The 26,549-nt window shown below is 36.2% G+C and overlaps 1 protein-coding gene across 1 annotated transcript in view; it reads left to right on the forward strand.

The window, feature by feature from the left end:
* Positions 1–15,077, forward strand: part of PLPPR4 (phospholipid phosphatase related 4) — a 33,286-nt gene extending 18,209 nt beyond the window's left edge. Inside the window, exons 5-7 of the mRNA XM_074190065.1 lie at positions 5,601–5,658; positions 6,879–7,052; positions 13,294–15,077. Coding sequence (XP_074046166.1) covers positions 5,601–5,658; positions 6,879–7,052; positions 13,294–14,619 — 1,558 coding nt within the window. The 3' untranslated portion in view covers positions 14,620–15,077. The remainder of the gene's footprint in view (positions 1–5,600; positions 5,659–6,878; positions 7,053–13,293) is intronic.
* The last annotated feature ends 11,472 nt before the right edge of the window (positions 15,078–26,549 follow it).

Raw genomic sequence — 26,549 nt, forward strand, 5'->3', positions numbered from 1 at the left:
GTAGTAAAACTTAATGATGCTCATTCCTTGAAACTTATATGACATAAATAGTTTTTTGTCCTTGGTGATTATATCATAGAATCATAGAATTTCTGGCCTAAAAGAATCCTCAGTGACACCTAATCCAACCCAGACCTAAAAACAATGTCCTCTAATCAGCCCACCTTTGATTGAAGACATCCAGTTAAAAAGAAATCTGTCCACCTAGATGACCCATGCCATTTGGGATATACACCTCTAGTTGTTTGTATGACTGATTTTGTTTTTAACTTTAAAAATTAAACCAATGCTGAGTATTACTGATACCACTGTGGAATATAGGAATATATTCTCTCTCTCTCTCTCTCTCTCTCTCTCTCTCTCTCTCTCTCTCTCTCTCTCCCCCCCTCTCTTTCTCTCCTTCTCTCTCTCTTTTTCCTACTTCATTCATAATGGTTGGGTTTAATTCTAGTGGCTAAAGACTCATTTTCAAAAGCTGAAGCAGCCCCTGTTTCCTGTTTTGTCCTTCCCCAACTTTTAAGTTATCTTCTCTAAACACTCTAAACATATTTTAGTACCATATTTCTTTTTTTTATTGAGCTATATCCCATAAAATTTTATTTGCTGCTATTTTTTTAGACTTTTATGGTGTTTTTCTTCTTTGCGGTGTAGGTTAGTGAACTTCTAGGGTCAAGTTTGACAACTCACCTCCTCTTCTAAAAGTTGGGAGTGTGTTTGTTTTTATACATTCTTTTTCCAAAGTCCTTGTCAGAAATCTCTAATGCTATCTAACAACTTCTGGAGTCATATTCAGGATTCTCAGGTAGGACTCCTGGAACTTAACAAATGATTTTCAGACATATTTTGATACAACTTGTTTTAGAAGTTGTTTTACTCTTTCTGGAATTTCATGTACAAATTTCCCCTAGAGCAATATATAGGTCACTGAATTAACTAGTTCCTCCATTGATAATATAGTATTTTATTCCCTCCCCTAAAGTTAATGTTTCAAAGACTTTGTTTTATTAATCATTTTATTAAAAAATGCTTCACCATGTTTTTCAAGTTCTGAATGACTTTCTCTCTGCTTCTTGACTATTTAATCATGCTTATGCCATTTTCATCTCCCTATAAGTATCTCTCATGCTTTCTCTCTTCTTATAAAATCTAGAGCATAGTTGTTTTCTTCAGAAAGTTTCTTTTAAAACAATTTTTAGTGATTCACATCTTTCTCCTCATTAAATCATTTTGGGGGTAAATTTATTTTCAAAATTTGTAGGTATTCGCTGTCAGAGCCCTCAATCCCTCTCACTCTTCATTTTATCATACTTTTATTTTGAAAGAACCATAATCTTAGTGTAGCTAACTCTAGTCCTAATCAAAAGCATCCATCATCACTTTCCATGTGAACCTGGTGTGTGAACAGCCCGTGAACTTCAGATATTCATGAATAGTGTAATTTCAACATTTTCATTTGTGTATATTCTCTTTTTTAAAGCCTTCTTAAAAGTAGGTCTGGAGATCTTTGGTCATCTTAGAGGCTTTTGAATGTCTGTACTAAAAACAAAATCCTTAGATCAATCACAGAGTCATTTTTGAATAGATTCTCTAAAATCCTCCTATGGGAATCTAAGGGAAAAGATTCTTTTGGGGTATGGACTTATCTGTTTACTCTAGGGGAAATGTTTAAGGCATCATATCCAGAGTTCCTTTCAATTTCTATATATTCAGTTATGAACCAGAATTACCTTTAGACTTGCCACTCATCACATCTTTCTCTCAGACCTCTTTGGTGGAAAAGTATGTATATTTTTTAGAATATTTCAAACTCCCAGGATGTTAGTGTTGGGAAGAACGTTTGCAGTCAGCTACTGCAAGTTGTCTCAGAAAAATCCCAATTATGACCTAATCCCATTGTATTCATTCTTTCTCTCCATGAGGATTTTCTATGAGGGTGAAATCACTTAACTCCTGAGACGTCTCATTCTGCTTTCAGAAAGTAGCTTGGCATAGAGGATAGAGAGGTAGCCTTGGAATCACCTCTGATTCAAGTGCCACCTTTGACATGTATAGTTTGAGTGACCCTGGGCAAGTACTCAGTGTAACCTCTTTTCTCTAGGCATCTCTAAAGATCAATGGAATCAGGATAGAAATCTATCACTGTCTAATTGTCAGGAAACTTTCTCCTGATATGAAGTCTAAATTTATCCCTTTTGAGAATTTCACTTATTGCTTCTGATACCATAACATGGAATTAAACAGAACAAGTCTTCTACAAATTCTCCATATACAAATCTTCAAATATTTAAACAAATGAGCACGCAAAAATAACTGAAAATGAGGGGGAAATTAAATCCTAAAGACCAACTTCTACATTTTGAAACATACCACCATCATGGTGAGTCAAGTCCCTTATAACAAGAACTGCTACTAGGAGCAAAGGAATCTAAGAAAGCACAAAGTTATCACTTTCCTCCTCTCTCCCCATCAAATCTCCCCCCCACACACACACTTGTATGTGTCTATACATACACACATATATTCCTATGTGTGTATTACTATATAGAGACTTCATATGTATGGATAAAGACTATAGAAATGGACCAAATATATATTGGGGTATATGGGATAATCAGGGAAGACTAGTACATCTGGTTTGAGGGTTTTTTGAGTCCTTTTCAGGAATGCTCATTTACCTTTTGTATCTATCTGCCATCCAACTCTCACCGTAGGTCCAAAAAGCTATAACATGCACAGCAGTCATCCCCACCCCCATCTCAATAGACAGGCTAAACCATATTGAGGCCTAATAGGCCTCAAACCTATTATTGAGAATTGGTGACATCTACTGCAAGTATCTACTCCCTACCCCCAGTAGAATAGGCAGATGAGAACAGTGTGTTCCAATGATCATGGAGACTGAAACAGCTGTATATGACATTACAATAAAGATGATATAGTAGATTCCAGGGCCATCCATTATACCCACCACCATTATTGTTTTCATTTTTTGTCTTGTCACTGAACTTCAAAGACTCTGGCAGAGATAGTGAGACTGATTACTAGGTTCAACTCTGCCCCACTTTAATTCATGCAAGTCGAGACATCACTCATAATGTAATTGGTCCTCTTTGAAAACAAACAATGAGCAAAAATATATATAGCTTTTATCTAGATAAATTCATGTATAGTCTTGGAAAATGAAATTTTAGCTTACAGATAGCTCACTCTCGCTGCTTTTCATTTATTTGTTTCTTCCAATTCTTTGTCCTGGCTTAGAAAGCAGCCCCAACTAGCAAGGGAGCACTCTTTGTTCAGATATTGCATCCAAGATTGCACTTGGGGTAGGAGAGAAAATGAGATGGAGGGACCCAAATGTTTATCTTACTCTGAATTTAGAAATTTTCTTCCAATTCTTTTTGCCAAATAATATCTCAAACACAGGGCACAAGACAGTTTTATTTAACATAGGTTAGCCAGAAAGTATGGCAGGAAGGAGATCAGGGAATGCTCTGGTTGATTTAATAAGTGCTTGTTGACTAAATGACTACTGGCTAGAATAGTCCATTGGATGTATCACAGCCAAAGCTCAACTTCTGATGGCAAAGTCAGAAGCCAGCTTTCTGCTTTGACCCTGAAAGGAAAACAGCTAACCAGATGACACCTCCTCCAATGAAAGAGCTATAGCGAAATAGAGAATAGGGATTATGGCAAGTGATTTCTCTGAAGGGGCAAACTCACTGACCCAAATCCTTTAAAAATCAGAGTGGTTTCTACTTGTTCCTGGCACAAGCTATAACATGGAGTCCTCAAATTATCTCTGAACAAAAGAACTGGGGGGAGAACATCTGAACACTAGTGCTTCCCCATATGTTCCCAAGATGGAAGATAAGCCATGCTTTTGAACTAATTCCTTATCATTCTTCCCATCTCACTCCCACCTAGTGTCTGTGAACAATTCCAGAAGCCATGCCGTATGTTCACAACCCCAGCAGTCAGTAGAATTCCTGAGATACACTGCATATCTCCATAACTGGGGTTGGGGAAAGGGGGTGGCAATGCAAATTTCAATGCAGGGTTACACTTGAAAATAGCTACTATACCTCCCTGGGTCTTTTCTTCCTCTATTTCCTTAGTCAATATTTTTATAACATGAATTTAGGAGCCTTCACCATTTTCTCCAACTCATTAATGCCTTTCAGTACTCAGTACTGAATTCAATAAATCTAGATGTGATCTGACTAGGAAAGACTACCTCTATCTGCCTAGAAATTATACCTCTCAAAGCAAAATCCTCTTGACTTGTTATAGCTGCCAGATCATATAATTAAGTTATTTTTTTTTTGAGAATTTAGTCTACTAAGGTCCTCAGATCTCTTCAGATAAACTGCAGAGGGGAAGAGTTCAGTAGTCTGGAAATTCACAGGCAACATTTGAATAAATCCAGAGATCCATTAGGACATTGGGATTTTATCTTGGAAATCTGTGGACTAAAAATCTTTGTTGATACCAAATAAATACTATTGTCAGTCAGGTCAAGAGTTTTTAAAAATAAAAGCAAATAAAATTTCAAGGACAAAGTTGAAATGAAAGACATGGATTAGAGCATAGCAATAACTTAATATCAGAGGTCTTGGACACTTTTTTTTTCATACAGTGTATTTAAATGGTAAATTTTAGAATAAAATCTATGTTTAAAGTTGTACAAATAACTTTGGCAGTATAAATATTATATATACCTCATTGTAGATGCCTATTAAATTCTTGTTGGGAAGAACTAAGTATGCTAGTTTCCATCAAGATGTATGTATTTGCTCTTGAGATGAGCCCATCTCACAGACCTTAGTTTTGTTTTCTTTAATTTAATGCTAGACTTTTTTCAGTCCCCTTAAAGCCTTGTTCATATTATTTGAGAATTCCTTTTATCACCTCAGAGAGTCAAAGTGATGTTTTTTGTAATTTCTTGATCCATCTTGTCTTTCTTAAATACCATTTTAAAAAACCTTTTTCCTCTCAGGCTACTCCCAACAATTTCTTTTGAGGTGTTTTTTTTTAATCTTTTCTTATATTAAAATGCTTCATCATTCCTGAGATAGCAATTATGGAGAAGCAGCATGATAATAGTCAATTTTCTTGTTGAGGGATCTCTGGGATATAAAATTCTGTACTTACATCCTTAATTATAATGGGGGAATGTCCTTTTAGAATTTTATAGGAAAAAAAATCATAATTTTAGATGTATTATAAGATATGGTACAAAACTAGTTTTAAAAAAGAACATTCACAAAAAATGAAAATAATTTCAACACATTCTCAATATTCTGTTTCAGTTTTTCAATTATTAATAATAGCATGAAAAAATATCAATCAACACTTTTGAACTTTCTGTAACAAGAGAGAAAAAAATCACAGTTTCTCTTTCAAAGCAAAGGGGATTAATAGCATTTATTTTTATTAGCACAATTTTACTCTGTTTTCTCAGGAAACATAATTGAAATTAAAGTTATTGATTATTTGCTTCTGGCTTTTGAAACTAACTTTTACCACCCTGTGTCTTTTGAGATGAATACAAACTGTATAGTTGAATTAAAGGGCATAATTTAACTGTCTTTCTTTGGCAGAAAGTCATTCCCTTCTCAACATGCCACCCTAGCAGCCTTTGCAGCTGTGTACATTTCAGTAAGTAACTATAACATTTCTTTACTATGTGTACAACAGAAAAGAGAAAGATGTTCACTATCAACAAGGGATTAATTACACTGTGCAGCCATGAAATAAAATCACAAGGAACTTTTGTCAGAGTTAAAGGATTGATACCAGATCATCACTGCCATGAAATGTCAAAACTTTAATACATTTTCTATAACATTAAAATATAGAACCATAATGTAGTTATTCTACTTACATAACAGTAATTTTTTCTTTAATGTACCTTTAAAGCTGAATTCCATTTCATGGCTTAGTCCATGTATCAAATAACACATAATGTGTTTTAAAATATCTATAATTTCCTTTTATTATTATATGTAGTAGAGAGAGAGAGAGAGAGAGAGAGAGAGAGAGAGAGAGAGAGAGAGAGAGAGAGAGAGAGTAAAGTGTTATTACTACCTTAATAGGTTACTGTGTAATCCTGGGCAAGTGACTTAGCCCTGTTTGCCTCAGTTTCCTCAACTGTAAAATGAACTGAAGAAGGATGGACTCCAGAATATTTACCAAGAAAACCCCAAATGGAGTCATTAAGAGTTGGATACAACTGAGACAACTGAACAACATAATAACCTATATAATGACCATACTTACTAACATATTAGAAAAAGATCATAGGAGGTGTTTTCAAAAGACTGCAGATTGAAGGAGTGACTGAAGGTTTTGGTTAATTGTACTTTATTTGTCCCATTTTAAAATAATCATCATCATCATCATCTAATATGCTCAGGTAACTTGAACAAATGACATTTTTCATTCACTTGAAATTCATCATGTCATTTTTATAGTCTGCAGACAACTTTAAATACATTATCCTATTTAAGTCCCAATTCCTGTGAGAAAGGAAATTATCTATAGTTCTTGTCTTAAATGATATTCTACAGAGGAGGAAACTGAGGCTAGGCAGGTTAATGCAGAAGAGTATCTTGTAAGTCTCAGATGCAGAATTTGAATGCAGGTCTTCTTGACTTCATATTTAGTGTTCTCTTTACTATGATAAAATGTCTCAGCTCTAAAAACAACTGCCAAAATCTCTACTTCAAATTGGCTTCTCCGAAAGTGAAAGTGGTTACATTGGTGTCACAAGTAACAGTTTTGTTTTTTTTTACTTTGAAACAGTGAGAATATTTTTAAAAAATAATAAAAATCACTATGCTCAGTAAGCTGAATCCAATCACTTTTTCTCCTCTAAGATGTACTTCAATTCTACATTAACGGATTCTTCTAAGCTCCTGAAACCTCTTTTGGTGTTCGCATTTATCATCTGTGGTATCATCTGTGGCCTAACGCGGATAACACAGTATAAGAACCACCCAGTCGATGTCTATTGTGGCTTTTTAATAGGAGGAGGAATTGCTCTATACTTGGTAAATAATCTATTATTATATTGTACATCTATAGTGTTTAATATATAGTAATTGCAAATGCTTCCTCTATTTATAACTACTAATAAATCTTTGCCAAAAAAAGATGGAAAATGTAAGGTAGTTTCAGCAGTTTGATTTATGATTTATGATTTAATCGAATTTTGAGAAGTCTATGAAAGTCTTTGGCTATATCTCCTTGTTCAGCAGACACATTACGGAAATACTCCAACCATAACTGTTAGACTAATCTAAAAGCCATAGCTCATCCACAGAGGAAAAATTACTGGCAAATATTCAAAATTAGCTATTGCTTCAATTATCATGTAAGTGGATATATACAACACAGTGAGACAAGCTCATAAGCTCAACCAAAATATATCATTCTAGGATTCTATAATGATTGTGCCATTGGCCATATAGACACACCATTTATTAATTTAATTGACAGAAAGGTAACATATTAATTCATGTAATTTCCCTGTTTTTTATACATATTTAACTGCCATGACTGGGTGAAGAGTTGTGAATTTTGTTAAACCTAGGATTTTCTTAATTGTGTTGTTAAATACACAAGCTGGCATCTGCTCAACCTTGTATACTTAGGGTACTAAGGGTGAATAGGACCATCTGTAAGTAAAATAAAATTTTAGAGGATCAAAAATATTTCTAGAGGCAATTTTTCCAAGTACAAATTATCTACATATTATCAATATCAATAGTAATTATCTGACAGTTCTGAAACTTAGATATTTCTTTTTCCTTGTGAAATATAGTTTAATAATTCCTAGTCTTTATAAAGTTCTTTAAATTTGCAAGGCTCTTTATAGAGATTTTCCCATGTGATTTTTACAACTTTGGAAAGTGAGTAATTCTATCATCTACATTTTGCAGATTAGGAAATTGAGGCAGGTCAGAGTCACACGGCTAGGAAATATGATTAGATCTGAACTCAGGTATTGATATTTTCAAGTTGTTTTTTCCATGACTCTAGAACCTAACTTGAAATCTGTCCTGTTATTCACTTTTTCACCCAGTAACTTTAAAAAAAGAATCAGAAAAATAAAATTCATTGATTTCAAATCTGACCTTTAAGCATTGCTACTATTATTTGTGAATGGTGAAGAAACATAGGGAATATGAATAGAACTATAATTTTTTTCGATCTATGGACCGGTCAGATGAGAAAATCCCCTCTAATGATGCTGTATAGCCTAATCTTAGCAAATTATAGGTTTAGAGAGTATCCTGAGGAAATGAAAGGTTAGGTGACTTTCCCAGTATCCCACAGTGACTTGAATACACATGTATGTTTACATTAAAACAAGACAACAAAACTAAGTGTGAAAAAGCTAAAACCAATGAATATATAATATTTGGCAATAATTTGACAATGCTAAAAGGTACATTTTAAAAAATTTTACTTAGAGCTTCATAAACTGAGATCTGTTTTTTTTTTCAATTTAGATAACTAAAATTCATTATAATTGGTTTCTTTGGAAATCCTATGAATTTTATTTTAACCATTTAAAAACATTTTCCTGGAAGGGATCTACGGACTTTACCAGCCTGCCAAAGGGGACCGTAATACAGATATACAAAAGTAAAAATATTTAAGAATGTTAATAAATTAGTGTTAATTAATAACACTAATCTAGAGTGATTGGCGTGAAAAATTTTAAAGATTCTAAATTATATCTCTACAACCTAAATCATTCCTCCATATATATTTCAAGCCAGTGTGCCATCCACAGGCACATATTGAAAAGTACAGTTTTTACTCTTTTTTGGTTTTGTTTCATTCATATATATAGATAAGGTAACTTAATTTAGAGATCATTTGCTTGGAAGTTTTTGTTATCAACAGCTGATAGAATTTATTGTTTATTAAAGGCAGTGAACCATTTCATTGTCTCCTAACCTTAGAGGGGTAAACCTAACCCCATCTAAGAAAATATCTTTCATTTTTCAAGTCAATACTATTTTTAAAAGTCTTCTCTCTCTCTCTAATAGTCTTTTTTTTAAATTAATCAATCCGTAGACATTAATTAAGGACCTACTTTGAGCCAGTCACTATATTAAACATTGGCATTATAAAAGGAGTCAAATTATAGACCCTGTCTTCAAGGAGTTTAATAACCCAAATTTGAAAATTTCTTAAGCTATCCACAAGATAACTTTTACATTTTATTGGGCATTATACTTCTTTGGGGCATATAAAATAATTTTTTTCCAAATGTATAAATTTAACTCTGTGTGTCAAAAGAACACTTATTTTTATTTGACAATGCCTTACTACTTTGAATAATGTCAATAAATGGAACTTTCCCCACTGAAATAGACAGAAATAATTGGAAATGAAATGCAAGCCACAAGATTGAGATGGCTCTAAAAGCAATACCTTTCAAAGAAGTAAACATAGTTGAGAAAGTGGTTATAGAATATAACAGATGGAGCCAAAACTTGGAGTTTAATGAAACCAAGTAGGTGAGCTGGATTAGCCTAGAAGACTGCTTTCCTGCCTCCCCCCAGCCAAGGCAGAAATCCATTTCCCCAAGTTGACCAGGAATTTAAATCCCTGTCCATGAATTTCATTGGTATAGATGAATTTATTATCCCTTGGTCTCATTCCCTCCATTGTCATCCTTATGCCTGATGCATGTTTGCATTTACTCAGCTCCAGATGTTTTATCATTGTTCTTCTTTGATTTTGTATTTCTTTGAGTTCAAAGTCCTTCAGACCTGACTCATTGCTACCTTTCCAGGCTTTTTATTCCTTATCCATTCCCTATTCCTCAGATATCTCCCAACTCCATGCATTTTAACCAGCTCTTCACCATTCCTGGAATGTTTTCCCTCCGCATCTTCACCTCTTGGCTTCTTGACTTCCTTCAAGTCCAAGCTAAAAATCTTACTTCTAGGTGACAGAATATATGGAATGCTAGACCTGGAGTCAGGAAGACATGAATTCAATCTGACCTCATATGCTTACTAACTGTGTAAACTCAGAAAAGTCACTTAACCTCTGTTAGCCTCAGTTCCTATAGCACCTATTTCTGAGGTTAATAATGAAGATAATATGTGATATTATTTGAAAAATATCTGGCATACAGTAGGCACTGTGAAAATGTTAACTATTATTATCACCCTTAATGTCCTTCTGTGGATTATCTGTGATTTATATTGTATATATCTTGCATAAAGTTATGTGCATTGTCTCCTCAATTAGGTTGTAATCTCCTTGAGAACAAAAATTGCCTTTTGTTTTTGTATCCTCCCTCTTTAGCACAATGCATACCATAGTCAATTAATAAATGCTTATTGACTAACATTAATTGTGCTTCCTCTCATATACAAGCATTAGTTTGATACTACTTACCTAGACAATGTCTTAGGGAACCTGATAGTTATTTGAACTAATTGATGAAATGAATATTAAAACTTAACTAGGTTGAAAAAACACGAATTATAGATTAAAAAAACAAACTATCCTTTCACCATGGACTGTATAGATTGGAGAAAATTCCTGGAGAACTGGTCAAATGAAAATTTTAAAAGAGTCAACTCTTAATTGTCACAGGATAATAGATCTTTAACTAGAAGGGGGGCATCAGAGGTCATTTGTTCTATCAGACAAGTAAGGAAATGAAGGTGACAAGAAAGATTAAGAAACTTATCTAAGGTCATAAAGGTAGAATTTGAAAAGAGTCTCTTATTTCAGAACCAGTATGTTTTCTGTCATCTCATGTTTTATTTATGGCATCTGAGGGTTGTTTCCCCCCCTGTAATCAAGTTGATCTTAGGGTCCTGACAGATTGAATTAGAAATAAATTGTTTAATCATTTTCCTTTTTACAATTAAAGAAAAATCATGTTTCAGTGAAGGAACAAAAACCTCAACTACTGTGTAATGTGCTTGTTTCTTGGGGAATCCCTGTGTGAGTTGTTGTCTTAGTGGAGATAGTTATGTGAACCGGATGTCAAGCAAGCAATGTCCAAATTATTCATTTGAGTTCTGTCTCCCCAGAACACTTAAGTTCAATGCACTTAAAATATATTCAATATGCTATACTTTGCATTTTCTATTCAATCAATTAGGAACTCTTTTTAAAGCTATTATTTTATGTGCCAAATACTGGGGATTTAAAAGTAACCTATGGATTTGAAAGCCAAGTAGATCAGATTTTTTTAAAATGACCCACTCCAAATCTCTTCATAATAATATTATAGTTGAAAGTGAATGTAGAGAATATTATTGCAGTCATTTAAAGAGCAACTGGGCAAAATACTTCCATCTCCACCCCATGCAGTTGAATTAAAAAAGTTGTTAGATGATTATTAAGTTGAAGCCAAGAGTTGAAAAGGTAGGGAAGAGAAAAGGGTGAAAATGAGGATGAGGTTGTTCATTCTAGGGATGAGGAATATCTTGTAAGAATGCATAATAGCAGAATACAGAATGCTGAATCTTAGGTAACAGCTGGTAGTCTGAGGAAACTAACATAAAAATACTTTAGTGTTTGCAAAGCACTTGTCATGGATTAGCTCATTTGATCCTCCTAAGCACCCTATGAGGTATAATTATTATAATCCTCACCTTACAGATGAGGAACCTAAGGCATAGAGCATGTAAATGACTTGCTTAGGAACACAGGGTTAATAAGAATCTGAAACAAGACCCAAACTTAGGTCTTTTCAAGTATATTTCATAGAGTAAGCTACCTAGCTATGATCATATGTGAGAAGAAGTAATGTGACATGAGGTTGGAAAATCAGTTGGAGGCAGGTTGTGCAGGAGCTTTAAATTCTAAGTTAAGGATTAAGCAGGAAAACCAAATTAGAAAAATAATAATTTGAAAATAACAGGTACAAACCATTATTTTTTTCTTATTGCCTTACATGACCTTCACATGCCTGGAATTTGTACTTTTCTCACCTCCAAATATATGAATCTTTTTTTTTCCTTCCCTCTTCTTAATAGTATTTTATTTTCCCCAATTACATATTTAGAAAATTTTAGCATTCATTTTATAAGATTTTGAGTTCCAAATTTTTCTCCCACCCTCCCTCCCCTCCTCTGAAATTAGGATGCAGTTTGATATAATTTATACATGTGCTATCATGTTTAACATATTTCTCTATTAGTCTCAGGGAGAAGAAACATCAAAGGAGAAAAATAATTGCTAGAAAGAGTCAAATAATTTAAAATTTTTTTATCTGCATTGAGAGTCCATCAGTTAAGAAGAACTGGGTCATTCACAGTTGATCATCACATAATACTGTTGATACTGTGGATATTGTTTTCCCCTCTTCTCATTACACTTTGCAATCAACTCTTTGAATCTTTATAAATTTCATATAAACAGTTCCAATGGCACCTCCTCCATTGGAGTGAGGAGGGGTATTTTCCTTATTCCCTCAGCTACTTGTCTTTCCCCAAAATATTTTTATATTTATCACATCCATATTTTATAAAGGCACAGGTGGATAGAACACCGGCCTTGGAGTCAGGCAGGAGAAAAGGAATTCCTTAATCCTGATTGCTTCACATCCAGGACCATCTCCAGTCGATCTGATTCATATTGGACCACTGAATCCAGATTCTGGAGGAGTAAGTGAGGCTAGTGACTTAGCACAGTTACCCCTCACTTAAATCTAATTCACATACTTGTCATGGCATCACCTCCCTGATGTCATGGTACTCTGAGAATGAAGGACAAAACAATCATATGCATGGGATAGCAATAATTGTAGTGGCTAGCTTTTATATAATGATATAAATATATAGCATTTTTCTATATTTGTATATTATATATATATATATATATTTGTGTGTAGGTGGTTTAAAAATAATTTACATATGTTTGTTCCCTCAGTTACATATAGTGCATATTGTCTCCTCCAATCAATTAGAAATTTACTAAGGGTCAAGATGGTTTCATTTTTCCTTTGTATCCCCAGACCCTAGCTGAATACCTGGTACATGGTTGGGGCTTTATAAAGGTTTAAAAATTAGCTTATTTTCATAAAAGAAAAGAAAAATACTAATAATATTTTACTGCATGTATCTAAAAGAATGGCAGAACAACATATCACCTTATTTAGTGATACTTGACAACAAATTTGCCTTGGTTTTTGTCTTTGAAGTGCTACAGAAATCACTATCTTGTCTATTTAGTAGGAATAATACAGTAACTAAAAAAATTTATTTTTCTGCTGCCTGATTGATTCTTTTGTCTTGACATTAGGGATTGTATGCTGTGGGGAACTTTCTGCCAAATGATGAGAGTATGTTTCAGCATAGAGATGCCCTCAGATCTCTGACTGACCTCAACCAAGATCCCAGTCGAGCCTTATCTGGCAAAAATGGTAGCAGTAGTGATGGAATTGCTCATACTGAAGCAATTCTGAACCGAAATCCAAGAGATGCAAGTTCATTGACCAACCTCAAAAGGGCAAATGCTGATGTGGAAATCATCACCCCACGAAGCCCCATGGGAAAGGAGAATATGGTCACATTCAGTAACACATTACCTAGGGCTAACACCCCATCAGTGGAAGATCCTGTGAGAAGAAACACATCAATTCATGCCTCCATGGATTCTGCCCGATCAAAGCAGCTTCTTACTCAGTGGAAAAGTAAAAATGAAAGTCGAAAATTATCCTTGCAAGTCTTAGAGCCTGAACCTGGCCAGTCTCCACCAAGATCCATAGAAATGAGGTCCAACTCTGAACCAGCAAGGGTAGGGGTTAATGGAGATCACCATGGACCTGGAAATCAGTACCTGAAAATTCAGCCAGGGAATGTCCCAGTATGTAACAATACTATGCCTGGTGGGCCAAGGGTGTCTATTCAGTCTCGACCAGGTTCATCACAGCTGGTACATATTCCTGAGGAAACCCAAGAAAACATAAACACATCTCCTAAAACTAGTTCTGCTAGAGCCAAGTGGCTGAAAGCTGCTGAGAAGAGTGTTGCTTGTAGTCGGAGCAATAGTCAGCCTCGGATTATGCAGGTGATTGCAATGTCAAAGCAACAAGGAGTCCTACAGAGTAGTCCAAAGAACACTGAAGGTAGCACAGTCACCTGCACTGGGTCTATCCGTTACAAAACCTTGACAGATCATGAACCTGGTGGGATCGTGAGAGTTGAAGCTCATCCTGAAAATAATCGACCAATCATCCAGATCCCATCTTCAGAAGGTGAAGGGAGTGGATCTTGGAAATGGAAAGCCCCTGAAAAAGGTAGTCTTCGTCAAACCTATGAGCTTAATGACCTCAACAGAGACTCTGAGAGCTGTGAATCCCTGAAAGACAGTTTTGGGTCTGGAGATCGAAAGAGAAGCAACATTGATAGCAATGAGCACCATCATCATGGAATCACCACCATCCGTGTCACTCCTGTAGAAGGAAGTGAAATTGGCTCAGAGACATTATCAATCTCCTCAAGCCGTGATTCCACATTGAGGAGGAAAGGTAACATCATCTTAATTCCTGAAAGAAGCAACAGCCCAGAAAATACTCGGAATATCTTCTATAAGGGAACCTCCCCAACACGAGCTTATAAAGATTGAGTGATGGCCATTGCTGTGGGCAGATCCACCCCAGAAAGATCCCATGTCAATATCACTAGTATTCTATAGGTACTTTTTGAGCTGGTACAGAAGAAAAAAAAAAACATTCACTCTGCCAAGTCATTCATCATCAGCCCACCTATTGATAAAAGGCAAGGAACTGTCATTTGCATGGGCTTTTGTATTTCTTTGGAGGGGGGGAACAAAGCACAATGCAAGAACCTAACCAATGTGAAGCATTTTCCTATAATGTGTTTCTCCAGATCCAGAAACATCAAGTAATAATTTTTAAAAAGACATTTTATTCTGTGAATGTGCCAATTTTGGGGGGCTTTATATTTACACCTGGGATCAAGAATATATGTACATGTATATGTATATATAAAGATAGATAGATGTATATTTCATTATATATTGACTTCACCTCTTCTTCACCCCACATTTGATACCAGGTGGTGCTGTGCTAATGTTAACATATTTGGCCATTTAACCTCTTATTGATCTGTGAAGTTGGTGTGCAGTTCCTTGTAGAGATATACTGCTTTATGATGAGGACATTAGCTGCATTGTCGTAGAATAGGAAATCCTCCTTGCTTCTTTGTAGTGGCTCCCACATTAAATGATTAAGGCCACATGTATCTTTCTTTGACATTGTGCTTACTGCAAAGGCCCTTGGTGGCATTTCATTGAGATGTCACGACCAACCTTTCTTCTGCACATTTTCATTGCTGCTCAATTTCATCTAAATACAGGTGCTACTAATGAAGATCCTGCTTCTTAGTGGGTAAACTTGTATGATTGCTTTGAACATTTTCCCCAAGGTTTTCTTTAAGGGACCTAAATATATTTGACATGTCCATGGCTTCCCCTTCTTGTCTTGTTAGCTTTATGATTCTTGTCATCATTTCTTCTAAAACCTAGAGTATTGTCAATAATATCCTAAACAAGATATGCTAATGTAGTCTTGGAAACAAAGCTAACCAAATGCAAAATTGGCCCTTAGTAGTTGCCAATAACCGAAATAGTAGGTTCAAGACAATTTTTAGAAGTAACTATCCTACCTGCTTTGCTTGGCATGCAGTCCACATCACTCTTCCCACTAAAATACAACTTAGTTCCAAATTCTTCAACTTAGAACACACTGGGATTTTATAAGAAATTAGCTTATGCCACAATAGTTGATTTTTGTATTTTCTCCTTAAAATACAAATTTTTCTTATTCTCTAAAAGGTCAGGATCTGAAAGAATGGAAATGAACTGCTCAATTTAATATATTTGACAAAGTTCCTTTAGAATGGTTAATAATCTCTGAATGGATATGACATATGTGGGGGCTGCTTGTAATGGAAATGACCCATCAATATCCCTTTTCCAACCATGAAGCCGTAAGCCTGCATCCAGGGATATTAATCCTATCACAGACATGTATCTTTAAAAAATAAACTAATTTTTAAATTTTTCCAAATGAAAGAATTTTCAAGTTTTTTAAAGAGTGAGTGACCATTTGGTTCTCAGTGTTTAATATCAAGTGTTTTTTTACTCACTACGTAAGGAATCTAACATGTTTGTTTGGTGATGGTCTCTAGAAAAGGCCTATTGGCTTTGGCTTACTTAGTTCAGTGACCTAGTGAGATGAGCAGGCAAGATTTGTTTGTTTTAGGAGAATGGCACATTCAGTCATTAGCAGCCTCAAAAAAAGAAAGGTGGGAGTGTAAGCTGAGAAACCTGAACACACAGAGACAGTGATGCTATGGTGAAGAAAACAGAATTGGAAGAAAAATGGCAATGAAATGAAGACTAAACAAGGTCCTTTCTGATCATTTAGTTCTTAGAGTGGGAGTAAAATGTTGCCTTCCTCCCTCCCTTCTCCCACACCACCCAGCTTCTGACAGCTTGTAAAAGGGTGGAACGTAGGTTGGTTTTAGTACTCTAAAAAATAACTGCATTATTTCAGGTGCAGTATAATATTTCCTAAATTTCCTATTTCTTAACAGAAGATTTTAATGTACTTATGAAGTCATTGGAGATGGTTTTTTCCTTTAAAGAAAAATTGATATATTATTTTGTACTCAAAATGCCAAAGGCTACAATTTTTAATAATAATTTATCAAATTATATGACAGTATTAAAGAAATATAAGATATTCATTAGAATTCAGACCTCTGCATGTATATTTGATAAGATGTCTTTTGTATAAAATAAAATAACCTTTGTTTACATTCCACTGGGACCTTAATTTAAATGATTCAAACCAAGAGGTGGCATCTCTTCTCAGTGTTCAATTTGTCTTATTTATGGAAGGGAGCATGTCTTCCTTCATTAGGTTGTGCTTTAATGAGAAAAAAGTATTGAATAAAGAAAATTAATTATGTTTTTAAATGAAATATATATATATATATATATATATACACATATAGTATTGTGTTTAATAAAATGTTATGCAATGTTTTCCAGACTGAAAAGAAGTTTGTAAATTGGTATAAATGTATTTTAAATACAAATTGATGCTATTGTGAGTTTATTGTGCTATCATAGAAATAAATATTGAAATTCCTCACTGAAAATGTCATTTTATTTTAAATTCAAAACAAAGTATATGACTAGTAATTGAATAACAAGATTTTTTTAATTTTATTTTTTAATTCTCATTTTGTACAAATGGTTTTTTTACATTAATAAAATATTCTTGTTTAAGAGTAAACAAAACACCCCTCCCCCATGAATGTAGACTCACTTGGGCGATAAAGTAAAGGGGAGAGAAAAAAATTAAAATTAAAAAAATAATAATAGTAATAATTGTAGGTACGGCCAGGTGGCACAATGGACGAAGCACCAGCCCTGGAGTCACGAGCACCCAAGCCCACATCCAGCCCCGTAGCCCAACAATCACCCAGCCGTGTGACATGCAAGCCACCTGATCCCCACTGCCCTGCAAAAACCAAAAAGAAGAAACAAAAAAGACCTAAAATAAAATAAAATAATAATCATAGTAGGGGTGGCTGGGTGTCAGACAGAGCATTGGCCCTTGAGTCAGGAGCACCTGGGTCCAAATCCGGCCCCAGACACCCAAAGATCACCCTGCTATGTGGCCCCAGGCAGGCCATCCAGCCCCACTTGCGGTGCACCCTCCCCCAAACAATAACAATAAAAAATGTGCTTCAGTCTTTGCTCCAACACCAACAACTCTGTCATGGGTGGATCGCATTCTTTATGGTAAATCCATTGCAAAAGTTGCTTCCATATTTTTCCAACATTGACATTGCTGATTGCAGCTCCCTCCTTTCTTATTTCTCCACTACCATGTACTATATTTTCTCTCTCCTTTCACTCTGACTCTGCTGTAGGGTCGCTGAGTAGCTCAGCAGACAGATCCCTGGTCCTGGGGCCAAGAAGCCCTGAGCCCCCCATACCAGCCCTTAGGCCCAGCATCTACCTGGCCCTATGGTCCTGGACAGGCCTTCCAATCCCAGCCCCTTGCAAGAAGTAAAAAAGAAAATATGTCATATCTGACCACTCTCCCCCCATGGCCCATCTTCTCCTCCTTTATTCACATCCCCACCCCTATCCCCTGCTCCCCCCTCCTTCTTACTCCAGATGTCTATACCCCATTGGGTATATATGCTGTTTCCTCTCCTAGTCACCTCTGATGAGAGCAAAGGTTCCCTCATTCCCCCCTTGCCTCCCCCCTTCCATATCATTGCAACACCTCATTGTAATAAAAAAAAATCTTATTATATGAAATATCTTGGCCTATTCCCCCCTCTCCTTTTTCTTTCTCCCATTACATTTTCCTTTTTTTCTATTGACTCCATTTTTACACCATATTTTATCTTCGAATTCAGCTTTCTCCTGTGCTTCAACCATAAAAGCTCCCTCTACCTGCTCTATTAACTGAGAAGGTTCATATGAGTATTATCAGTGTCATTTTTGTATGCAGGAATACATGCAGTTCATCCTCATTAAGTCCCTCATATTTCCCCCCTCTCCTCCAATCTCCATGCTACACCTGAGTCCTGTATCTGAAGATCAAACCTTCTGTTCAGGTCTGGCCATTCCAAAAGGAACATTTGAAATTCCCCTGGTTCAATGAAAGTCCATATTTTTCCCTGGAAGAGGACACTCAGCCTTGCTGGGTAGTTCATTCTTGGCTGCATTCTAAGCTCTTTTGCCTTCCGGCATATTATATTCCAAGCCCTATGAGCTTCCAATGTAGTTGCTGTTAAGTCCTGTGTGATCCTGACTGCAGCTCCACAGTAGTTGAACTGTGTCCTTCTGGCTGCTTGTAATATTTTCTCCTTGACTTGGGAGTTCTGGAACTTGGCTATAATATTCCTAGGGGTTGGTTTTTTGGGATCTCTTTCTTGGGGGGATCAGTGGATTCTTTCCATTTCTATTTTGCCCTCTGCTTCTAGGATATCAGGGCAATTTTCCTGTAGTAATTCTTTGAAAATGATGTCAAGGCTCTTTTCCTGATCATGGCTTTCAGGTATTCCAATAATTTTCAAATTATCTTTCCTAAGTCTGTTTTCCATATCAGTTGTTTTTTCAATGAGATATTTCACATTTTCTTCTAATTTTTCATCTTTTTTTTGGTTTTGACATATTGATTCTTGATTTCTGGTAAATTCATCAATCTCCCTGAATTCTATTCTTTGTCTGAAGGATTTGTTCTCCTCAGAGAGTTTTCTTATCTCTTTTTCTATCTGGCCAATTTTGCTTTTTAAGGCATTCTTCTCCTCAATAACTTTTTGAACTGTTTTATCCATTTGACCTAAGCTGGTTTTAAGCATGCTATTTTCTTCAGCATTTTTTTGGATTTCCTTGACTAGGCTGCTGACTTCATTTTCATGTTTTTCCTGCATCTCTCTCCTTTCTTTTCCCAGTTTTTCTTCCAACTCCTTCATTTGATTTTCAAAGTCTTTTTTGAGCTCTGTCATAGCCTGTGCCCAATTTCTGTTTGTCTTGGAGTCTTTAGATGCAGGAGCTTGTGCTTCCTCATCTTCAGACTGAGTATTTTGATCCTTCTTGGGCTTATATGAAAAATATTTCTCAATGGTCTTCCTTTTGTTTCTCTGCTTGCTCATTTTCCCAGCCTGAGCCTGGTTTTTGGGGTGCTTCCTGAGCTTTTGGGACACTCCCACAAGGGTCTCAGTGTGTGAGGCTCTGTCCTCCCTCCTGGTCTGTGAATGACCATAAGCGCCTCCCTCTGCCACAGGGCTGAGGTGGGGGGGCCTTGCTGTTCTATGGGGGGACCTAGACTGGGATCAGGATCTGAATGTGGTCAGAGCCCCAGAGTCCTGTTCCAGGGGCAGAGGACAGAGCTCCTCAGTCTCTCTCTCTTCACTCCCCTCCCTCAGCTCAATAGGCTCATGCCCTGGGGGCTCCTGCTTACTGGCTCCTCCTGCTTCTGCTTCCGGCTCTGGGCTGCTGAAAGACCATGCTACTGGCTGTGTGTCCTGAGGGCTGGGCTCCAGGTGCTCACTCTGGCAGAGGTCCCCCTGCTGTTCCCACACTTTGTGCCCGGTGCTCCCCGGGGTGCAGCTCAGGAGACTCCCCTGCTGCTGTGAGCTGTGGCTCCCAGTGCCCTGGGGCTGCCTCCTGGAGGCTGAAGTTCTTTGGCTCTGGCGGGCCACCCCTCTGGCACACTGCCTCTCCAATCCTGGGGAGCAGAGCCTTTCTGCTCTTTTCCAGGTTACCTTGAGTGGGAGAACTGCCTCACTGGGTCCCTTTGTGGGTTCTGTCCCTCAAAAGTTTAGTTAGAGTCCTTAGTTTCAAGTTTTATCAGAGATCGCCTAAGACTAGATTGCTTCTTGTGGCCATCTTGGCTCCGCCCCCCCCAATAACAAGATTAAGAATGAATAGAAATCAAGCAACCAGGACAAATGATCATAAAGTTAGAGTATAAAGAAAATGTATAGGCTATCAAGACATTTTTCAGAACAGAAAACAGGTTCAGAGGTTCATATGTGAGTGTGTGTGTGTGTGTGTATAGTATATATATGTATGTGTGTATATATGAGTGTAAGTATAGATAGATGAATATTACATGCCCAAGGTGAGGCAAAAATACATGATAGAAGTTAAGATTTGAACTCAAGACCCAGAGTCAAGAGATTTAAGTTCTAGTCCTTATTTTACCTCTAAGAACCTGTATAAATTTGAAGATGTCACTTTACTTCAGCTATCAAATGTAAAGACTCAAAAAGATGATTTATAGACTTTAAGGTTCTTTGAATTTAGTAGGGACCACCATGGAATTGATTAGGAAATAGAAATATCAGAGATAGAAAATGATGGTCTGTGGTCCAGTTTTTTTAAAAAGGAAAGTTTTAACTGCATTGATAATAAATCAATTTCCATCAGTCTTCATTGCCAAGAGTCCCCTTCAGCCACTGTACCATTGGAACTGTCAGCAAAAAAAGTAAAATGCCTTCCTTCTTTGTGTCAGTAACTTCTCCTCTATATGCGTTTATAAAAAGATAGACATAGACATAGACATAGACATAGACATAGACATAGACATAGACATAGACAGACATGGACATAGAGAGAGAGAGAGAGAGAGAGAGAGAGAGAGAGAGAGAGAGAGAGACAGAGAGACAGAGACAGATATACAGAGACAGAGACAGAGACAGAGACAGAGATAGAGACAGAGATAGATTATAGATATAGATAGATATAGATATAGATGTAGATGTAGATGTAGATGTGGATGTAGATGTAGATGTAGATATAGATGATATAGATTATACAATATAGTTAATATAGATATAGAAAGTCTTATATGCTGCAGACTCCTTTAATACTGATAAAACAGTATTACTCTAAATTGAGGGACCTTAATAAAAATTTCACAAGCATATACATTTTTCTTGAATAGATATATGCATATATGCCTGTGTTCATATATATATGTGCATAATAAGTATGTGTCACAGAGCTGGAATCAAGATGAATTTAACTAGGATATTTTAGATTATGCTTAGATTATCATTGAAAAAGCATTGCATAGGGGAGGCTAGGTGGCATAGTGGATAAAGCACTGGCCCTGGAGTCAGGAGTACCTGGGTTCAAATCCGGTCTCAGACACTTAATAATTACCTAGCTGTGTGGCCTTGGGCAAGCCGCTTAACCCCATTTGCCTTGCAAAAACCTAAAAAAAAAAAAATTGCATTGAGAATTGGAAAAGAATTCAGTTGTTACCCACTGGTCCAGCCATTGTCTGTAAATATAATCTTGGTACAATATATCTCATAAGTGGTATTCAGTCTCTGAAAACTTCCATTGAGGAGGGACTCAATGTCTCATGAGGTACCTGGTTTTACCTATGGTTAGGTCTAATTGTTGGAAAGCTTGCTGTTGTTTTCCTGGTCTAAATTTGTATCTTTGTAACAGCCTCTAATTTTTTTGTCTTTTGATCCTCTGATAAGCAAAGAACCCCAACTCCTCTTTCATTTGACAATCTCCAGACATTTGAAAATAGTAATCATATTACTCTCTGAATCAATCAAAAAGCAATCAACAAGCATTTATTAATAGCATATGTACTAAATGCCAGTAAAACAAATGCAAAAAAAGAGGTAATCTGGGCCCCCAAAGAGTTTATATTGAGGTTCCTCTCAAGTCTGTAATCTGGATTCAAATATTGACTTTTACCAAATTTTTTTTTCCAGTGTGATATTGGGCAGCATTCTTACCCTTTCTGTGACTTGGTTTCTTTTTATTTAAGTGCTTCAAGGTTCCATGATTTAATAGAGGACACTCCTCCCACCTGTACAGAACATCTCACCTCTACAGCTTAGCTCTTAGTAGGTGGTCTTTGAATGTTGCTATGGCCAGCTAGATAACTTTGTCCCAAAACTTATTCTAGTCCTTGGATAACAAATGCACAATACCCCTTAGTAAGTTCATTGCCAAAAGGATCATTTCATTCTTTGTACTTATCTCCCACAACCTAGGATATATCCAGCACCTAGTAGGCTCTTAATAAATGCTTGATCACTGATAGCTTGATTAATATTCCTAATGAGGTTGGATGGATTTTGATGGAAGTGTAAGAGAAGAATTTCTTTAGTTGCATCATCTGCCATCAAAATACGTCTGTTTTAGTTAAAAAGCCTTAAGTTAAAAAATCTTTTCCTTGGAAATTATAAAAAATAAATATATAACTGCATCGAAGTTCAAGGCAAATTTTAGTTCAAATACAAATCCAAAACATCATTCATGACAAGATGTATGCAAAAAAGGAGATAAAAGTTGACTACATTTCCAAAGACCTAGAAAATCACTCAATTTTCAGTCAAAGGTCTGGAAGCCAAAAGACAACAAATCAGCCATACATTGGAAACCATTTCCAAAGACCCGCTTTCTTTTGCCCTCATTACTTATCATGTAATTTCTTTTAAATGCTTAATATTCCAATTGGTGGAAGAAAACTGATCCCCCCTCAATCTTTCCCATTCCCACCCCCAAAATACAGAAAGTCATAGACTTTATATATAATAACAAAAGTTTGAGTTCCTCTTTTTCCCATAAACTTTTAAAGGAGATCCACAAAAAAGATCCTTGGAAAGAAAATTATTTAGCACTTAATAATCCTTATAGCCATGCTTATAGCCCATGGTCTGAAAGTACTGTCCCAGCCTAGGGAAATCAATTAGTTAGGCTTTCATGTATGTGATCATGGAGTAAAAGGTACCTATTGGAAATTATTGTTTATGGGGAGTTCCTGGAGAAAAAAAATCTAATGAAAATGCTCCCAAAGGTAATCAGGTATCTCTGACCCATTAAATGTTGATCAAGAAAAGTCATAGGGTTTTTAAAAAAACTATCCTCAGATAACTCCTTTTTAGGAATAAGCAAAGTGATAGACTTGCTAACACTGCAAGAAACGCAGCTGGGAATGAGTTTGGGGAAACAGGAAGTTGTAACACTAGAAAGAAAACAATTCTTTCTACCAATTCCTAAATGAGAAAAATCCCTTGAAAATTCTAAGGTGACAATCGCTAGCAAAATGGTGTCTAGAAACTCGGTTTCGTTGTTACAGAACTTAGAACATTCTATACCATGCAGTGCTCTTTACTGATTTGTTAAATGGGTTCCATATTATTTTCTGAAGTAGTCCTAGGATATGTTATAATGAGATCAGTTTATAAAGAAGAGGAATTCAGGGATTTGTTTGGGTATTGACTGGCAAAAATTTGCATTACCATAAATCACGCTGTCAAGAGGTATTTTATAATGTGTATAAAAGATGCCACATTTTACGAAAGCTATTGGGAATCTGTAGAATGTCAAGACAAGGGTAGACAATAGGGATAAACAAAACAGTGAAAAATCTTGATATCACTTGAGAAGTGGTTGAAGGAACTTACTAAGTCTAGAAAAAAGAATTATTCAAGAGGTTAGAGAAATATATTGTTTGTTGATCATTTTAATCATATCTCAAGAAGATGAGTCTTCCTAAATTCAGGGCCCATACACCACCTAGCTGTCCTGTTATATATACAATGTTTGTCTTATAGTATTTCAAGGGTTATCATATGAGGAAGGGATCCAACCTCTTTTTTTTTACCCCACAAGGGGAATACCAAGAAGCAATAGGTAGAAGCTGAAAAGAAGCTAATATATCAGAGTGGGAAACAAAACTTTGCTAACCCTTATAAATGATCCAAAATAGAATGAATTGTTATAAGAGGTTATAGGTTCTGACTTTTTGGAGCTCTTTAAGCAGAGATTCAGCATAAACTGTTCAGCATGCTATAATGGCAGCTTCTTTCGTTAATGGGTTGAACCAGATGACCACTGAGGACTTTTCCAACTCTCAAATTCTGAGATGCTTTAATTTTATTGCATAGATGGAGATATTAGAAGAATTAATTACAGACATAGGGGATACCATGAGCACATAGACCTGAAAAAGCACTGGTTATGGTCCAGTTTAGCTGAGTGGCAAAGTATACACAAGAAATGGATTTACATAAGTCTAAGTTAGTTGATAGGAAGTTATGATGACAATAAAAGTATCTAATGATTTTCATGCTGTTAATTTCAATTCTTGAATCCATAGCTTTTTTTTAAGGGGGGAAAAAAAGCCTGTTTTCAGACTTCCAGACAAGATGGTGGAGAGGAACCAAGAACTTTGTAAAGCTCTGCTGGGTTTCCCTCAGAAACAAGTCTTTTAACAGATTTTGTAGTGAAAGAACCCAAAAAAGAACAGAACATGGTTGTACTCAGAGCAGAAACCCAGCACACCAGTGGCAAGACAAGGCAGGGACTAACAAAATCCTTGACTTTGGGAGCAGAGGTTTTTGCAGTTTGGACTATGGGGTAGGTAGGCTTGGAATGCTCTAGCACACTGGGAAAGTTCTAACATGTGTGGTCAGGACCTATAATTAGCTGATGTAAACCTGGTGTTCACTGGGAGGGTTTGGTGATTCCCCTATGCAGATATCCCAGAGAGTAAATGACTGACTTCCCCAGTGCTGACAGTCTAGAGAGAGCAACTCTGCTTTTCCATCTTGGACAGTATAGCCCAGCGACTGGACTATCACTGCAGACAGCCCAGAGACAGCCCCAGGCATTTCCACTGTATTCAATGACCCAGGAAGAGGATAGCTGACATCCCCAGTGCTGACAGTCCAGAGAGATAGTCTTAGTCAGTGAACAAGGCCCTGCAGTTTCTAACATTGAAAGTCCCAGGCAAGTAAACAAGCCTCTAGGGTTCTCAACATCAAAGTTCTGCAAGTGAGTCCCTCCTCCAACATAAGAACTATGGGATAAGGTCCAATAACAAATCCCAAAATAAATTTGGAGAGTCAAAGAAAAAAAGCAGGGTTACCTAGGAAATTATGGTGGGCAAAAGACTGACTCAGAAAAGGAGGGCAGAAGGGATACTACATGTGAAGTTTCAGAGGAGAATATGAATTGATCTCCAGTCCAGAAAGAGTTCAGAAAGGATTTTAAAACTCAAATGGAAAAATTAGGAAAAGAAATGCAAGAGAAAATTACCACCTTGCAACAAAAAAAGTGTCAGAAGAAAACAAATCCTTTAAAATACAATTGGGTAAATGCAAAAAGAAAATAATTCTTTCAAAAATACAACAGGACAAACGGAAAAAGTTAGCAACTCTTTTTAAAGTAGATTTGACCAATAAGAAAAGGAGGTGCAAAAGCTAACTGAAGAAAACACCTCCATGAAATTAGGTTGGGACCAGTGGAAGCTAACAACTCCATGAGGCACCAAGAATCTGTTAAACAAAATTTTAAAAAAATGAAAAAGTAGAAGAAAATCTAAAATTGGTTTAAAAAAACTCCTTGGTGAAACAACTGACCTGGAAAATAGATCCAGGAGAGATAATCTAAGAATTATTGTACTACTTGAAATCCATGATGAGGAAAAAACACAATGTGGATAGTATTCTTCAAGAAATCTTCAAGGAAAGTTGCCCTGATATTCTGGAACCAGAGGGTAAAATAGCCATTGAAAGAATCCACTAATCATTTTATTCAAGGAATTTCAAAATGAAAATGCCAAGGAATATTGTAACCAAACTCCAGAATTATCAAATAAAGGAGAAAATCCTGCAAATTACCAGAAAAAATCAATTCAAATACTGTGGAGTCACAGAAAAGGTTACATAGGACCTGGCTGTATCAATATTAAAGAACAGAAGGACCTGGATTATGATATTCCAGAGGGTAACAGAGCTTGGATTATAATCAAGAATCAACTACCCAGCAAAGTTGAGCTCTCTTTCAGGGGAAAAGAGAGACATTTAATGAACTAGGTGAGTTTCAAACTTTCCTGATGAAAAGACCCCAGAGCTGAACAGATCTTCAAACAGGAGATGCAAGAGACACATGAAAAAGGGGGAAAGGAAAGGACTACAATTCACTAAGATTAAACTGGTTACATCTCTACCTGAGAG

Source organism: Macrotis lagotis, chromosome 5 (assembly GCF_037893015.1).
Source record: "Macrotis lagotis isolate mMagLag1 chromosome 5, bilby.v1.9.chrom.fasta, whole genome shotgun sequence".
Classification (NCBI taxonomy): Eukaryota; Metazoa; Chordata; class Mammalia; order Peramelemorphia; family Peramelidae; genus Macrotis; species Macrotis lagotis.